Consider the following 19,390-nt stretch of genomic DNA (forward strand, 5'->3'; position numbering starts at 1 on the left):
GACAAACATGTCAAGGAAAGAATTTAGGAAGAAGAAAGAATCGTCAAAGTCAGGAGGAAGAGATAATACAGGGAGATCAAAAAGGATTAATCCAAAAGGAAAAGTATTAGATGAAAAGAGAAGATTGCAGCCTTTCTGAGAAAATACAGCAATTTCAGGAAGAATCATCAGCAACAGTAAAAAATGAACAGAGAGGAAAAAATATTAGGGAGGATAAGAAAGCAAGCAGACATGAAATTTTGATTAGATCATTTGTGTGCTGCTCTAAGCTACAATCCTGCTCTCCTTTTCTAGGGGTGTTTTGTTTGGGTTCTTTTTGGGAGGGAGACAGTTTATCCATGTGTTGTGTGCTAACACCTCCACATAAGGAGGACAAAAAGCCAGATAGGAATAGAACGGCATATGATGCAGCAGTCAGATGCTGGGGAATTAGGTAACCTCAAGACAACTGGAGGGCTACCCAAAGACATATCACAGATGGTTTTAGCTCAAAAATCAACCACAAAACCATGCAAAAAACCTCCCAAACCAAACCACAAAAAGCCCCCCACAAAACTCCTCCAAATCAAATCTGAATTTCAGTGAAGAGTATGTCAGTATACAGCAGTCAGACTAGGAAAAATACTGGTTATTTCTAACCCAGGAGAGAAAAACCAGTGTGCACACAAAAAGCTCTCAGAGCAGCTACTGACTTGGATAATTGGGACACTCTTGATCCATTCATTTTCACACGGCTTTGAAAAGCAAGGATCAGCTGACAGTTAACAGAAGCAGTGGAGGAAAAAAGTAACAGCTTAAAGAGACTTCAGCCTCCTTTCTCCTAGAGGAAGCAAGAATTCACATCCACACAAGCTAAATATAGATCATCTCCACTTTTGTCTGTCCTAGGCACAGCAGTAGAGAAGCACTGAAGAGACCTAACTAAGCTTGATGGCTGCCAGAAGAGAAAAGAAGGAAAAAAACCCAACCAAACCCAAAACCTGTGGTGGTTTTTGTTCACACGTGCACCTAACCTCTCCAGAATTAAAGGCTGCAGTAGATACAACACACAAAACTGGCTAACATACTCAAAGATGCCTCTTCATTAATTAAACCAGGCTCCAATTAAGCTTCAATTTCAAAGAACACCCTTCAGCATGGAAGCAGCATCTTAATGGTCAAGCACTGAATGAGATTTTAAATGAAAACCCCTAAGATACTTGAGGTGTTACAAAGTGCCATTTTAATGGTAACAATAATCCTTGTATTAGATTTCTGATCATTGTAACTCTTCATGTCAATAAAGTGTAGGATAAGGAAAGTTTAGGAATCCATATTTCCATGGACAATGGATTTAATAGTTTGCCAGTCTGTCCTTCCCAAGACAATTCATGTGCTAGAAAATATCAAGCCTGCAAGAGGACAGAAAAGTAGAACTTCACTGACTTTCTAATGGCATTGGTGCACTGCAATAGAGAAAAAGAAAATCCAATTCTGAGGGATACTCAGTGCATGTGACTTTGAGGAAAAGACCCTTTAGTCTCCGCTACTGAAGAGCTGATATTTTAACAAGCACATTAAACCCCATCTATATGCTACATCTTCCTTACAACTCTTTTTCTGCCTTTGCTTTTTAGTACCTATTTACACAGTTTAGAAGACAAAACTGTCATTCTTTCCCTTCAGCTATACAAATCAGCTTGACTGATCACTGACCATGGCTATATTTGAGATTACAAACAGATCTGTGGAAGGAATTCTGGTATCAGAATCCCTGAAGTGTCATGCCACAGAACCAGCTTGAAACAAGGAGGCAGGTTAGAGCAAACTGGTTTTTTGGTAGACCATCTTTAGAAATATCCTCACTAGAATAAAACCAGGAGAAAAATGCATGAGGCAAAGATATCCTTAATCTCTTCTATTATTCTCTGAAGTTCTAGAAAGTTTGTTGAAACATGCAGGTCCTCCACCAGCCAGGAATAAGAAAAGATGAAGGGCCAGCAGATTAAATAAATGCTGCAGCCATTTCCTGTTTGATCCTGGAGGTTTCTCCTTTTTCTGACAAGCCCATAATAGATTGTTCCTTCTGTGCAGACTGACAGAACTCTGTAACCATATTTAGAAATAGCTTGTGTGACCACTAACAGGTTAAAGACCTGAGACAGCTGCTCCCAGCAGCACTGCTCAGGATGCAGAGACTCAGGGGATTCTGTGATGCTGCTGCCTGTCAAACACACATGGATGACACCAGAACATTCAAGGTAAGGTTTTTATCAAGCTTACAAACCTTTTGTGCAAAGGCACCAGAGAAATCAACCCTCACATGAGCCAACAGAGATCCCACAAGACACCAACAAAATAATCCTGTGTGCACAGCCAGGAATAGCCCTGAGAATGGTGTGAACAGTGGGAAAGGGAAAGGGAAATCTGCAGGGTGGGGAGGGGAATGACCGTGGAGCTCAGGCATGGGCAACTTCCACACGCATTCCTGCAGCTGCTGGAGCTGCTGCCAGCACGACCAACAGGCCAGCATCTCATCATCTCCTCAAAGGTCACACTGGTAATTATCATCCCCACTCCAAGGATATTAAATAACCCTGCACAAAATTCACAACTCTTCTAACGCATTAGCTCCTTTTCAGCCCCACCAAAACTGAAATGCTGAAATCACACATTATTTGCTCTTAAGTAAAGATTATGGAAAATGATAGAATCTTAAAATAATTTTAGAAATAAATATAAATGGTCAGATATCACATTGAAGATTTTGTTTTTAAACAGCAACTGAGAATTTAACAGAAATATTGCTTTGCAATATTTAATTCAGAGCTTGGCTAGTCTGTCAGCACTCTAAACACTGATGCTGACTGCATAATTTTAACATCTGCAAAACACTTGCAAATTTAGATTTTCAGATATTCAAGAAATTCAATATCATCCTTTCAAATAAAAATCAACAGATCCTTTAGAAAATTAACTTATATTAGGCAAAATTAATTTGAGGCAACATTTCTCCCTAGCTGGTAATTACTGTGCCTCTTAAGAAGCAGCCTGATACACAAGCCCTTTTAATTCAGCCACTTAAGTTTATTAATTAATTTACACTGCTACAGTGTCCTCTTTAGTTTTAATTACACAGTAGATAATCTTGCTTAAAAAAAAAGAAAGAAAAATCTAGTATTTTGTAATATTTTTCATTTAAAACTCCATGCATGCTATATATCCTATAGGAGCTAGCACATTTACATAAATATACACACCCACACAAACCCAAAATTATATAGAAAATACACTTCAAAGTACATTATTTTTCTTAGCTACCAATTTTTTTTCTTTTTACTGGATAAGTGACATGATCTAAAGACTCAGTAATCTCACTGTCATTAAAACAGCACATGGTGCAATATCAGATGTCTGAACAAAAATTTGGTGGTTTATTTACCTGGACCTCACTTGTCCTCTGCTTGATGGCATCTTCTTTCTCCTTCAGATCTTGCTCTACATTATTCTTTTCCCTGGAAGACCAGCAAACAATGCAAGAATACTTAAGAACATCAGCTACAGCAGGCACCGTTATCCAGCCCCCTAAGCCTGTATCTCTCTTTAAATACATAGTGAAACATGAAACAAAAAAGATGTGAGGGATTTCTGCTTTCCAAATTATTTACAAGACAGAAGCCCACAGAAGTGTTCTGCATAAACCCCCCTGTCTTTCCACCAACTGCACTCCAGTGATAAGAATGGCTCAAAAATGGAAGGGGGCGGGCGGCAGAAATCAATGAAATACTGTCTCCAGTGATCTCACTGTTGCTATGGAGCACTTGTCTAATGAAAACTGCTAGGAAAAGTGGGAGGGATTGCATCAGATTCCATCTATTAACCCCTGCAAACACAGCCATGCCCGTGCTCCCAGCAGCCAGGGAACACTGCCACAGGCCAGCAGAGCCCATGGATGCCCTTGGCCTGTCAGATTTTGGATCTGTTTGTTGGGAGGCTCAGGCAGGAGCAGGGAGGTTGGCTTGGTTTGCTGGAATCACGATCTGCTCAGACACTCCACACAGAGTGATTTGCTGTGTCATATCAAGGCTGCCTCTACAGACATTATTCAAGTTTAAGTGACTGCTGATGACAGGGGAATTATCATCAATAAATTCTCATCAGTCAGACACAACAATAGCTTTAAGGAAGGGAACAAACCCATATAACTGAGAGGTGTTACTGTTATTAAAAAATCATGAGTGTTTCTCTCTAGACAGCATATGGAATCTTTTCTCCTTCCATAGATGCAGGAAAACATTAAGCATTACAGTTTTTACACAATCTTCTGTAGATATTTGCTTTCATAAAGACTCTGTTAATAAACCAACACACACACTGAAGTTAGAATTTGAACAATAAACCTAACATTTCTAAATGAAATACCACAGTGAAAAGCTATTAGATTGTATTACTGGTAAAAACTGACATTACAAAACTTCATATTTTAATTGCAGCAGATTGTTAATCAATCTAAAACTATTTATTAGTTTACTCTAATTTAATACAGAAGAAAGCATTTCTGTCTTGAAGTAAAGCAGGTCTACTCTAAGCTCTTTACTCAAGCTGAGAAAGTTTTACTTTACTGCTAAACCACACACAGTGGAAAATACAAAGAACCCAGATATTGGATCTTAAATGAGTATTTGCTCTGACAAATAATTACTATACATTATACTCTGCTATTATTTTTCTCATTATCTGATTAAAGAGGAACTTCCTGATTATGCCCAAAGGGGAAATTTAAATGGAAGGAAAAGGAAAGACGTGGAAAGAAGAACTTTGAATCTCAAGGCTATTTATTCTGTTAAGTGTGATCCTTCAAAATAAAGGATCATACTTTCATAAAATTCATAAAATAAATTTCATAAATTTCATCACTTTCCATTAATCAGAAAATGGAAATTCTAAAAAAAAATCTTTACCTTTTCAATCAAAGCTACAGCACACTCCTCTAGCTCAATAATATCTGTAGCATAGTTGTACTTAGATATTTAAAGCATTGCAACACAGGCTTGAAACAAGCTCTGTTGCTTTGGCTTCCATAACTTCCCATGAACAAAGGTCTCAATAAAGCACTTCTACAGATCCATGTACAAATCAGGCTGAAAAATACCTTCAAGCCCTCAAACACCCATCAAACACAGCCAACATTCATATATATTCTTCCTGATTGATGATAAAAAAGAGTAGAAAAATAAATACTTGTTATTTTTCCTGCTGGGGTGGGAAAAATGAGCAAGAAATAGAACTGCAAGCAGGTGTGTTTGGTTAATATACAGCATTTCTACATTACTGACACAGATGTGCCTGAGACTGTCAGAGATGCAGATCACTTCCTTTGTATTTCAACACAAGCCAGGTACCTAAATCCTTGCAATCTGGACTAAGCAACAGGATACAACACCCACCCACTGGCACTTCCATGAGCCAAATCAGAGCACAAACAATGAATTGGAAAGAATCAAGTGAAAGAAGTATTGTCAGGCAGAACAAGAAAAGCTTAGGCAGCAGTCTCAGGCAAAGGAAAACAATCTGAGTGCATATAGTCTGCACATAACACATCCCATCCTCCCCCCAGAAATGCCTCTTTGTTTCAAAGAAAAGACAACACAGAACTACTTAATTCATTAATTCTTCTGAATACCTTCATTTCTTTTACAAGCTAACTGCTATGCCCCTTTAGGAATGTTCAGCAACTGAAAGAACCAAAAACAAGGAACAAAATTGATTTGTCGGATATGACAGATTTCCTGGATCACCAAGTCTCTCACTACATCCAAAAAGCAACTCCAAAAGAACTGTGGTCTTGCCAACAAAGGACACTTGTAACCAATTCAAGCCAATTTCTGAAAGCAATACAATTTCCCTATGCATTTTAATAGCAGTCAGCTTGGGAGAACCTCATATCAAATAAATTAAAAGCAATGAGTAATTGATGGTTTCTCCCATCCAGATGCTTCATGATTTACCAAAACCCTAAATTTAATACTAATTTGTGAATGGAGTCATTTATAAATAGGAGCCAGCACATTGCAAATATCTGTCATAGCTGAGAATGCAAAGTCCCTGTGTCAGCAGAGGTGTCCAAGCCAAACATTCAACCCTGGCCAGGCTGAATCACCTTAGATACAAAAGCAAAGAAATCATAGTTCTTTCCCATAATAAGATGATGACTACTCACAGAGCTGGTAGTATTATCTACACTCATAGTTGCCCAATATTTCTTATTTTCACATATATCTGTAGCTGTGGGAATTCCTAATGTAGAAATACTTCAGTTTGGCAATGCTGGAAAAAATGCCAAGGGTTTGCCTTGTTTCTTCTAACACTTGTTACTCACAACCTCTTCTGCTGCAACAGCTCAGTTTCTTCCAAACTAGAGGCTGAGAAGAAATTATCTATCCTACATTAAAGTTTTTTAGCTAAGGTGATGTAGATCTCTGAAATTTGAAACAAAAGTTTGATGCAAGTGTATGGCAGGCAGAGATTGTCCTGTTTTTCTGGAGGACGTTTTGCTTTTTCATTGCTATTGAGAGATCAACTCACCAGCTTTATGGTGCTTTTAACCTGATTTATACTACAAGAAAATTTAAATGGTGCTATTCAGCATATGTGAAGACAAAATCTCTGGTGAGATATCCCAAGTAAAGCTCAACCACTTCTCTGCTTAGAGAGGAATGGAGTGTCAGTAAAGCTTGAAGAAATTCCATGAATTTGTGGGCCATCACTAACTTTGAAAGCAAGAAAGCAAAGCTGGGTTTGTTGGGGAAGAAAAAGGTTTTATGGCTTGAAAAAGAATGGTCCAACCTCTCACCATGTTGATCAAGAAAAGCTTCGAGTAGCTTTCTAAAGATACAGTGCAACTGAAACAGAATTTAGAGACAGCAGTGCTAACAGGCTCAAAATGCTGCAGGTTCCACAATGTCCAGAGGCAAATAATTCCCCAACCAGAGGGTATTGTCCTCCCTAAGAAGTGTTCTGCACTTTATTCTTCATCTGACCCTCAACCTCCACCTTCCTGACACTGTATTTATCAAATTGACATTAACAAAGCTATTGGCCACCAGATCTTTTTCCCACACAAACTGCTAAGCCACAAAGACATCACCTCTGCATTCCTTGCTCAGTCTCTCCAAAAGCTGTTCTGCACACATTGTCATTTGTTTGGCCATTTCCTCTCCTGTCTTTTTTTTCTTTTTTGTGGTTTGTTTTTGAAGTGCACTTCAAAAACAGATTAAAATTCTATTACTGGGTCTCAAAAATGCAGCTCTTGGACACTTCTTAATGGAATCAGAGACTGGATTTCTTATATATTGAGTCCAACAGCTGAACAATCTTTCTGCTTAATAATGAACAAAAAGAACTTCAGTTTGAATTACATTTTTATATGACAACTATCAAGTCTGACAGTGTACTTCACCAGTTGTAATAGAAATGTGAATTCACCAAAGATTGAAGCACATTGTTAATCCCATTTTGTTCTGAACCTCTGAATCATATCAAAGTAAATTTCCCCCTTCTAAAAACAAATACACACGAAGAGTTGCCTCTACCCTATCTTCAACAATCAAGTATCATTAAATTTAAAATAATTGTCAATGTATATTTGCCCCTCAAGGAATGGAAGTAGTGACTTTTTCAGGTTCCTTCATACCTCAGAGTAAGGAAAGAAAACCAGACACAGTCTGGCTTGCATGTTAGGCTGCAAGCCCACCTACTGAAAACCAACTTCATCTAAAAATCTGTGTCAGCCAACAATTTATTTCCTTCTAAAATACCAACAGTAAATATACACAGTTGCAAATCCTATTTCAGGTTAATAAATGTGAGTGTCCAAAAATGGAATTAATATAACCTGAAGAACAGTGGAGGCAGGGAAGAGACAAGCATGGAGGCAGTGGAAGTAATAAGAGAGAATAAGCAAGTGAAATGAAAAAAATATTTATGCATTTAGGAAACAGATTGTGCTCTGACACACTGCCAAGTTAAATCATTCCCACAAGTGACATGAATTAGAGAGGCAGATTTCATCATGACAAAGCACCCGCACTTAAAAATTAGGAAAATTTACTGTTCTTAATAGAATTTTCAGTGGATTTATGATAGTAACAAGAAAAACACTGAAGAAAAATACTTGCTGCCTCAAGAGCATTACCAAGACTATAGAAAATATATGAATTTAATTTTCTTAGTCACTTGAAGTCATCTTAATTACCTTAGAAATAATTAATGGAATCCAAGAGTCTGCAGACATCAAAACAATTTTTCTCAGTCCAGCAGTTTATTTTATTACACAAGAGCAGCATCCCCATCTGTACCCCCCATCAAAACCCTAGCAGAGGTCCATGCACAGTCATCTTCCCACTCCCTATCCTGCATTCTTACTGATCTTTTCCATCTCACTTCCTTACTGCCACCAAAAACAAGTCCTTGGAATGCCCTCTACAAATAAAAGAACATTTATACATGGTTCCAGCGTCCTAAAGATTTGCTCCACTCACATCTGCCAATAAAGATGAACAATGGAGAATATTGCCATGTCAGGTTGCTGACCCACAGCTCTGTGAAACACAACCTGAGGGCACAAGGGAGAGACCCTTCCCAGTCCTGCTGTCACTGAGTGCACTCATGTGAGTGAACAGAGAGCAGCAGTGTCACACAGAACTACAGACATGCTGACCCTTTACTCAGCACAGCACTACCACCTGCTTTTCTCTTCTGCACTCAATTGTTCTTTAAAAAACAGTAAATAGCACAGCTGAATCCAAGGCAACTCTGGCTATTCCTCCCTTACATACCTCTGCAGGTCCACAATTTCATTGTTTAATGTATCAAGTTCCTTAATTGCAGAAAAATCTGCTACAGAATTCGGTCCTTGAGTACTCTGAAAGATAAAAAATAAACACTGTTAGTCTGGAGCTTATGCCATTCAACTACTACACACATTTTACTTTTTGTGGCAACATGAGCTGTCCTCTTGTAACAACTGCTGGTAGCATTGCATTTCAAACCTTCAATCTTAGAAACCCCAAAAGAGTACAGATGCTGTATGAGCAGAACACAACACACAGCCAAAGCATGGAGACAGCTCAATTCAAAGAGAGTTTGTCTCCTTGAAGACACCTCCCACAAAAGCACAGGACTAACCTAATCATACAAAAAAACATAGAATCCTCTTCTAAAATAAGTCTCATGTTACAAATATTTAGGTGGTTTTCCTGCATTCATTCTTACTACTTTTCTATTTCTTCACGTTGGTGATCCTCAGGTTGCAGAGTAGACACTGACTTGCAAGGATTTAAGGGATACTGAGCTTGTTTGACAGGAACCTCCAGAGTACTCAATGAAACTTTGATAATACAAAGTCACAGTGTAACTCACACCCATGAGTTCCCATTTACTTAATGTCTTTGTAAGACAATGACTGTAATACAAATTATTTGTTTCAAAAGAAGTACACATAAATGGATAGAGAACAAATGCTGAAGACAGAAATTACAAATGCTGTAATTATTCTTCTGTGCCTTGTCACAACATGAACATGCTTACAAAGCAACAGCCACTGTAGCTACCTCCTATAAATACATCCATTCCTTCAGGTCTTGAATAAAGTCATCCAGGACAAACACAACACTCTGAGGACAAGCACATACATATAATTTTAAAAGGCAAGTGATACCCCCAAAATCAAAAGTTCTTCAATGCTTAAGTTTCTCTACAGATAAAGCAAGATACTATGTTAACTATGCACTTGCTCAAACTGATACTCTGGGGAAGAAAAAAACCAAGAGCTATGAACACCTAACCTGGGAGCACACTGGCTGAGAGTGTTATTCAGCAGAGCTACAGAATACTCATGCACATTTTACTAGCACAAATGGTATGAACTGGGAATTAAAAAAAAAAAAAACCAAAACCACAAAAAAAACAACCAAAGAACCAACTACACAGCTGTTCTTAAACTGGTCAGTGTACAGCTTCTCAAATAGGCAAACTAGCAATGATGCTGAATCCTGCTCTACAGGAATTACTCAGGAGTTTTGCAGAGTTGATCATGGAATTCCAATGGGGGTTTTTACTTCTCCTATGACAAGGATAGAAAGAACACATGGAAATATTAGCTGCAACAAAATTTTTTTCCAGACCTCCTTCTTTCACCAGTTAAAGAAATTCTGCACACTAATGCCAGCAGCAAACTTGAGGAAAAAGTAGTTCAATCTTATTTTCAATTGTTCAGGAGAACTGGTGGGGGGCAGGAACATAAAAGCCAACATTTTTTAGCTTCAATACACATGTTGACAAGGACAAGTTAGAACCACAGGCTGCCATTACTACATTGCAACATGCATGCAAAACAGCACCTCCAGTTTTTAACTCAAAGTTGCAGTAAAAGGAAATTCCCATCAAAATTCTTTGAGAGGACCTTACAAAAAAGTTTCATTTTTATGGCTTGTCATGCAAGTGGTGACTACAAATAGTTCTGGGTCAGGAAACACAGCAACAGGTTTTAAACCACAATGAAATACCATTTTACTTACTGATATTTCTGCTATCACCTTTGTATGGGTCAGCTCAGAAAATGAAGCCTAATATGGAGTTTGGGGTATTTTTTTACCATGTACACCACATCAAGAAAACCTATCTCAGCAAAAAGCCTGTCTGTTACTACTGACTCAAGCCTCTGAGAACAAATATTGAACAATAATCTTGGACAAAAAAAAGTTCTTTCATATCAACAAGGCAACACCTCTTTTGAAAAGGCTCAAAATGAGCTGAAGGTTCAGCTCAATTTAGTAAAAAACCCTCTTGTTCAGGATTTATAGAGCTAATTGAAAGCTAACTTACCTTCTTACACAATATTCTCACTCATCACTTAAGTCAGTAATGAAATAAAAATCACACTGATGTCTTTGAGAGTTTTACAAAATCAATTTACATGCACAGAACAGCAGCAACCAACATCTAATGCTTTCTAATCGCTCAATTTTCTGTGCTATCTTCAGTGAATCTGTGGGTATTAATCCTGTCACCACTTTCCCTGCAATTTCACCAGGAAAACACAGGATTTTCTGTTTTCAGTTTAAGCAGCCCCAGAGGTCTGGGCTCAAGGGAGAACCCTGGGGTTACTCTGGATGAACAACTCTGGAAATCGGCAGAACCTGAGCAGAACTTGACACCTGAGAGAAGTGCTGAGCTCATTCATGACTGTGTGAGAGCCTTAGAAGGATGCTCATTATTAAACCAACAGACAGTAAATATTAGAAAAGCAAAGTTTCTCTAACCTTGAGAAAGCAGAGTTAACAAACTGACAGAATAATAAGGATGAAAAGCAGAGTGGTGCAGAATGGAAAAAACAGTCCAAACTAGAAAAGAGACATAGAAAGGAAAGCAAACATACAAAAAAGATTAGTAGAGTTGCAAATAAAGCAATTACTTTTTAAAAACAGAATGTAAAAACAAATTAGGTACCAGTTACAGAAACTCAAAAAGCAGTGCCAAATTTTGAGTTTCATTTTTCCAGGTGTGAATTTTTCATTCTGTTTAAGAAAGTTGCAGAATTAGGTCAATGTATTGCACAACCAAGAAAAGATAACTCACATCAGACTTCATGATGTGTAAAACATGTAAAATCTGTTATGACCTCTACCATTCTGATAGCTACAAATTGAACTGCTGGGGTACAGCTAGCTGCTGGATTAAGACAGATGGCAACCAACAGTCTATGGAGATATCTAAGCTATCTGTGAGGTATAAAGTGGGGTACCATTTACTTTTAAAATTTTAAATAACTCTAAATTTTAGTTCACATTGTTTCCAAACTTTTTATTAAAAAGATTGATGTAAAAAAGGTAACTGAACATATTAGGAGAAAAGCAGTGAACTTGTGCATATCACTTTAGATGGAAACTCAAATTTCTTGTAAATAGCAGCAGAAGGATTATTCTTTCAAAAGAGAAAATGATGCTTTTCCAACATAAGATCTCTCTGCTTGGTTGGCATGTGTAATAAATGGCAGCTTCATTTTGAAATATGGATGGAAGTTTTTTGTCAATTCTTTGCACCTAAGATTTGTTTACTTCCTGATACTATGATAAATTTAAGGTATGCCAGCACTGAGGTTGCTTCTTGCGTAGCCCTTGAAATTAACATTATTTGTTTGGGATGTACACCAAAAATGCCAAACCCATCCTTACCTTCTGTAAACTGACACCCCTGTCTGAAGGTGGAATCATCTCTGGAGTCAGAGCCTGAGGAGGATCAACGCCCTTTGTTAACTTCTGATTAATTAAATGGAAAGCCAAAGCAAACTGTTCCTTTGAAAGCTTCCCGCAGTCCTTGGTGTCACAGAGAGCCCTGCACAGAGATGCACATGAAATTTTAAAAATCCCCATTTCTCCAAGTACAGCCTCATGTAGTGTAGTTGCTGTCATTTACAAATGTGAAAATTGCTAGGGTGTATAGGGTGTATCTCTTCTAAAGCAAAACTAGAGACAGAGGAAATGTCACTCAAACACACACAGCCACTTTCACTTTGCATGTTGGGGCCCACAGCTGTGCTCTGGTGAAAAGCACAATCAGGGCTGTAGGTCACTAGCAACACCTTCAGAACCAATACAAGTTTATTTCTATTTTCCTGATTTTCCTAATTTAGCAGTTGTGTTAACCATAACTTGGGGGAAAAAAAAGTTGCTCCTATCAGTATGCCTGGCAACAGCTCATAGCACAGAAAGAATTAAAAAGCACTGAGTGTAATGAAGGCATTTCTGTAATGAATAATGCCAAATAAATGCATAGCTGTAAGGAAAGACATTGTAGAATGAGATGGGACATAAATCTTGCATGCTAACAATTTTATAGAAACATTTTCCTTTCCCAGTACATGAGTAGAATCAGTGATCAGATACCTGTGATGATGTGATGTCTTAAATACACAGGGATAGCTGAAGTGAAGCATTTGTAACAATCTGTGCTCAGACATAAACCTGATTTCCACCCATTTCTGTCCCAGAGCAGAAGCAAGTAAGTTATCACTGGTTATACAAAGGCCATGCTATTATATCCAGAAATGTCACTTTCAGAAATGCCAGCATAGCAAGAAGTGAGAACTATGCCATCATCTACACAGCTGTCACAGGGAAAAAACCTACCAGATATGTGCAAGGAGAGCAGAAGGCAGTCCTGTTTTCAGGAACAGTTCTCTGGCTTCCACACCTGACACAAATCCATCCATGTCCTTGTCAGTTTTCACAAAGATCTCATCGTACTTAATTTTGTCTGCAGGCGACACAACCCACTGAAGGGGGGTGAGGATGGAAGGGAAAAAACCAAAAACCACAACACTAAGATACAGACAAGTTCTGTTTTCAGTTCAGACTTACATAATTCAAGGACTACAGCACAGATTTTTAAAAAGTGATACAGGTGCCTAGTTCATGAACCAGTTTTATCCTCCTAAACAGACATGCAGAGATCCTCAAGCAACTGAAAAGTAGAAGCTTTTCCCTCAGGAAAGCAGCCAGGCTGCTTGGTGCTGCTCTGCCCCCCAACCAAGGCATTCCTTGGAGGCTGAATCTCCTCCCTCATCCCTGTGCTCAGTCACAGCCCTGCTGACTGTCTGGCTCTATCAATTTTATTCCCCTTTACAATGCTGAGAAGCTTTAGCTGGAGGGACTGGAGAGCTGCTCAAGCCCAGGTTGTCAATAGCTGAGCACATTCTAAACTGAAAAATTCACATCTGAACAAGGTAAAGATGGGAATTAGAGCCACTTCTGTTACTTGAGCAATCTTTCACAACATTCAGCTAATATAAAGATGTCTGGTAAGAGTGAGAACAGCTTCAAGTGCATGTATGGATGCTAATTAATTTCACACAGACAATTAACAGATGCCTCCCAAATGGTGCTGTACACAAACTCACCCAGAATGGCACTGCTTTGTAATACATACAGCAAGACTTACCCTCCAGGCAAGGAAATTACCAGGTTAAAGCCTTGTCACCTACAAACTTTAGATGCCAGTTTCTTACTGATTACTCAAATAAGGGCACCCAAATGTCCAAGCTGCACCTGATGCATTAAGTACCACAGTTCTTACCTTAAATACCCTTATCAATGCTTTTTCTTATTTTGAATATAACAAGTTATATATAAGCTACTTGGAAAGACATTTCCCAACTTCTAGACTCTAAAATGATGAGGAGTAAATAAGATATCTGGGGAGGGTAAGAGGCATCAAGTTGCCTAATAATCACATTCAGAACAAAAATCAAATTTCCTGCATATAGGTGGCTGTGCTGCATCTTTTGTTTTCTTTTCCCATTGCTTGCATTTATCTATTCCATTTTAATTCATGTCTTCTCCAAATGGCACACATGCACACACATACATGACTGACACAATCTGTTTTAAGAATGTGTCCACATTCCTATCAGTCCTCATCCAGAAAACTTGTGCTCTGCAGATGTGTACCTAGGCCACTTTTTTTTTTTGAGCTTCAAACGATTTGTTCTAAAAATATCTTCAAAATCTGTACTAAACAATATTTTTTATCCAATTGTTTATATCTGAAGACATATAGGAAAAGTAAAACAGGGTAAATTTTACACCTCTCCATCTGCTCTTCCCATCAGCCTCCTAAAACCAACCAACAGGGCAAGAAGAAAACTAAAAACTTGTATCAAGTCTCTTCATACAGGCAGTCTCTGAAGCACAGAGCTAAGAGCAGAAACCTTCTAATCCCCAGTAACTTCAGAGCTGTACCTGTGTTAATGGTGTTTTGGCAGCTAAAATGCCCACAGGTGGCAAGGACTGATGAGACTCTTTGGTTGAAGATGGTATTAATGGCATTGCTCCTGGAACACTGAGAGGTTTTCTCTTGGATGGTGGCACCAAAGCTGCAGGCAAGGACATTGGCACTGGTTCTTTCTCCAAAGCACAGTATACCAAAAACATGGCCTGAACAAGGAAAAAAAAGGTGTGTGGATGTAAATATATTAGAAATATATATACATATATAAAGAGACTAAAGAATTAATTAAAAAATAGCTTTGTAGCATTTTTTCATTATGTTTCCCCTTCACAAGCCTCTCAATTGATGCAGCTCATTGCCTTCTAAATTGTGTTCTTCATTACCACTTTCTTTTGAGAATCAGTGCTTAGCAAGTGAAGTTCAGTATCTTTTAGAACATTAAAATAATCATCCAAGCTTGTGCCAGTACTTGTGGAATTTTATTTGAGAGAAGACTTCAAACACTTTAATTTATCTCCATTTTCCCAGAAATTGCTCCACTTAGCATTTAATTCTTTTCTTGTGGCCATCTCTAATTTAACACTTCTTACATTATTTCATCAGTCCTGGCTTTAATAGTGTTAAAATTCTAACTTACTACAAACTTTCCTCAAGGATACCTTGAGGCATTCAAGCTCTATAAATACTGAAGGTTAAGGTAAAACTCAGTGCAAACACTCAAGTGTCTCATGGGACAGCAGATCTCAGGTGTAAGTTTTTAATGGCTCATCTAACCCACAAAGAAAGTTATGCTGTGTACTGAGACACATTCAACAAACTGACAGAAACATTAAACAGCACTAAAATTTGGTTAAGGACTCTGAATAAAGAAAATACATGAACCACACAGTCAGAAATTAATACACAGGGCATCTATTTTAAACCCTGCAATCAGGCTTTAAAAATCCCAAGAGGCAGAAGATACTTACAACTGCAAACTCATCTCGATCCAACATTCCATCACGGTCAATATCACTCAATTCCCACACCTACCAAGAAAAAGCAGAATATAGGGATCTCTGACTCAACTGCAGCACTTTACTACTTAAAACCTCATTAAAAACAAACACGAGAACAGCCTCCCTCGACCATAGCTCCAGTTCTATTAACAGCGTTAGTTTGCAGTGAACAATGTAAATTCACATAAACCACACAAAAGCAGAGAGATTCTTAAGTTGGAGACACCCAGAGACTCTTAAGTTGAGGCACCCAGCCTGACCCAAGTGTTAAAGAGTACACAGAACTGATGAACTGCAGCTGGAGGTGATCTATCCAAATAGCAAAAGAAATTTTATTTTTCTGTTCAAAAGTCACACTCCATAAAATCTAATATAAAAGTTAGGCTCAGGACTACAACTCTTCCATTTGAAAAGCAGGTATTGCTGAGTGCAGCACAGGTATTAGCTGGGAACTGACAATTAAGAAGAAAGATATTCTTACTCGTCCTAAGATATCCACTGGCAGTTTTGAGTTGAGGAGCACAGGTTTCACCTTATCCCCTGACAACAGTCCATTCACTGGATTTAGGCTGTCAAAAATAGAATCATACTTGACCTTGTCTTCCAGCTGCAGGGGCAGAAGAAAAATATTACTTATACAAGCAGTCACATTCAGAGCATAAGAAGCAGAAGTTCCTTCAAAAGTGTTAACTTTTTTTAATAAAGACACATTGCACTTCCTGATGCTTATAAGAAAACATCAAAAAGATACTATTTTTAAGTCAGAGACTCATCAAAACCCTGTGAGATTTCTTCTTCAATTATTTTCATGACTTCATGTAACAATCTTTTTTTTCTTTATTTTAAATTTCTAAACATGAAGAGATTTCCCAAGAGTCAAGTGTTCTTATTAAATTAGGTCTATTAGCCCAATTATAAATTTGACAGGAATGGTAACTATCAAACTTTAGAAATGCAGCATTGGATTTTTCTAAGAAAGACAGGTTTTCCTGCAAACCAGATAACATTTCTAGGTAACAGCTAATATTTAGTTTACCTTTACAGCCCATGGCAGATCACTTGATGCTGTTCCACTGAGTAGCAAAGGACTACTAGTATCAGTCTAAGGAAAAACAAGATCAAAAAACAGCAGACACATTAAAAGAGATGTGATTCTGACTTTGCAAAACCACTCCCTTATTTGAGAAGCTGCTTCTCAAAGCCAGAACTGCATTTTAGTCATTCATACCAAAATTTAGAGCAAGAAATTTAAAATGTTTATTCCATTAAGGACAACACTAACAGAACAAATACCACATATCTTCAAATTATACACAATTTTATATTCAAATCCCCACTAGAACATGTAGCAGCCTATTCCATGCTCCTTGATTTTTTCCCTATTGTAGGGCCCCATTGCCCTACAACATCACCCTCTGAAGTGTTTGGTATTTACATCAAACCTTCCTAATTTTTCACTTTAAAGTAGTTCTTAATAATATGTTCAGTTAAAAATGAAATCTTACAAATCTTGGTGGAGGAACAGGCAAATTAAGACTACTCAGGGAAACATCCAATCCATTCTGTGCACAGGCTACAAGTCTCAGAGCCACAAAAAATTCCTACAGGGAAGAGAAAAGAAATTATGAAGAGTTTACAAAATGAAAATATACATTAAATATTAAAATATTTATTATATATTAAAATATAATTTTAAAGTGTAGTACAATTTCAGAATAATTAAGAGCTTTTCTAGTATTACTATATAGATGATAAATTGCACATGGCTTCAAAGGGGGACAGAAAGCAGCAGCCAGCAAATGCTGGAATCCTTCTGTAAGAAAAAGTTCGCAATTAATTTTCCAAGAATTTAGTAAATTTCTGGCCAGTGTAGTCAATTCTCAGCACTCAGTTCTTCTACAGAATAGTGAAAATCTGAAGTGTAATTGCAGCTGTTTGTGTTGGAGGAACTGAGCTGATCCCACAGATGGTTAAGGGAGCAGAAAAAAACCAGAAAAATGAACCAAAAGAAGCCCAAAAAACCCCAAAACTGTTTGGTAGATATTACAACCTCCTCCTCTTCCTACCATGGGAAGAAGCAGTTTCCTCTCCAGGGACTGTTATTTATATTTCAAACCAAACAGCAACACACATTAGAACTTGTGGTAGCACCAGTGAGATGTAAATTTTTTCCCCACACTGCTCATTGCCACAGCTTGGGAAGGACAACTCCAAACAGAATGTACCAATGTCAAATCCACCAAAATTAAAGTAATAAGAATTTTTAGGATTTTACAAGAATTTTAATTTCTGCATTGTTTCCTACAAGATTATGAGGAAAAAGTCACCTTCTTTGTAAATGCAGTACATTAAACCTGAAATTACTTCCCAGCAAATTTTTGCACAGCTCCACATCAGCCCATTTTACAACCTGGAGAAAAGCTGATGAGGCAGCTGAAGGCTGTTTAATTTATTGTAGCTTCCACTCAAATGGGAATTACACAGCCAGCCAAAATTAGAAAAAATCTGTTAGAAAAATCTGTTAGAAAAACTGCTTTCCTGAACCAAAAAATTTCAACTTTCATCTGGTTTCAAGGCTGGGTAATGGTTAGAGTCATGCATCACATAAATAATCATACCTGTTTGTTCAGGATACCTTTGCCATCTGTATCAGCTAGGTCCCAAATCTGAAACATAAAAATAATAAAGGGTTCACAGCACTTCAGAGGAAGCTGGCAAGTCCTCCCTCCATTTATAATGGACTCTTGGAGGAAATTTCAAGTCTTAACTTTCATGATAGCACTTAATTGTGGTGACAAATTTAAATATTGCAGTAATTTCTATGACTGGATAGAAACTATTGGAACTATTGGATAGAACAACTGAAAACACATTAGGGAAGATCATGTATCCTGCAGTACTACTAAGTATTTTAATTTAAACAGGATACTAATTGAATCAAGAAGACAGGATAATTAAATAAATTAAAGAATTGCCATTAAATACCTTTCCAAGTACCAAATCTGTCAATCCAGACTTTTTCAAGAAAACAGCTGCATCAGAAGCTAATACTCTTCCAGCATTAGCAGAATCAACCTGGGAGAGAAAAAAATCCTCACATGACAAACTGGCTTTTGAATTGATGCCATCTCTTTACACAGGCTCCTAAAAAGCTACAGGAGAAGAATGCTCAAGTTAACAGCCCCTCTGAGGACTATCTTCTGAACCTATCTAATTAGTCCCTCCTAATCACAGGCTTTTCTTCTTGATGCCATCAAAACGTGATTTTTAAGAACAGAGAATTCCAGGGTTTGATTACATTTCATTGTCCAGCTCTGCACTCATTACTGTTAGGGTCTGAAAAAGAAAGCTCTGCTTTGAAGGTACCTTTACCACCACAGCAGAGGGAAATACTCCCTAAAGTGAAATTTATTTACACAGTGAAGAAGTTGGTGATATTGGCAGCATACCAATCAGTGTGCATTTCTCCCTGGATCAATAGAGAATCATTAAAATAGAGAGTTATTCAAGTTCTCAAGTGGAGACAGTATCTAAACTAAACTTTTTCAAGTGGGAAAAGAAAAAGGAAAACTTACATCACCTACATGGTGATGGTAAGGGCAAGGGAAATAGAGGAAAAGCTGAGA

At 37.8% G+C, this 19,390-nt stretch overlaps 1 protein-coding gene across 1 annotated transcript in view; it reads right to left on the reverse strand.

Annotated features, from left to right (window-relative positions):
• EPS15 (epidermal growth factor receptor pathway substrate 15) overlaps positions 1-19,390 on the reverse strand; it is a 47,021-nt gene that overhangs the window by 17,085 nt on the left and 10,546 nt on the right. Inside the window, 11 exon segments of the mRNA XM_054286191.1 lie at positions 3,422-3,494; positions 8,817-8,902; positions 12,213-12,372; positions 13,167-13,312; positions 14,778-14,972; positions 15,735-15,794; positions 16,246-16,371; positions 16,801-16,866; positions 17,270-17,365; positions 18,383-18,430; positions 18,750-18,839. Coding sequence (XP_054142166.1) covers positions 3,422-3,494; positions 8,817-8,902; positions 12,213-12,372; positions 13,167-13,312; positions 14,778-14,972; positions 15,735-15,794; positions 16,246-16,371; positions 16,801-16,866; positions 17,270-17,365; positions 18,383-18,430; positions 18,750-18,839 — 1,146 coding nt within the window.

This window comes from Melozone crissalis, unplaced genomic scaffold (assembly GCF_028551555.1).
Source record: "Melozone crissalis strain CALT ecotype California unplaced genomic scaffold, PUWL_Pcris_2 ptg000045l_1, whole genome shotgun sequence".
NCBI classification, from domain to species: Eukaryota; Metazoa; Chordata; class Aves; order Passeriformes; family Passerellidae; genus Melozone; species Melozone crissalis.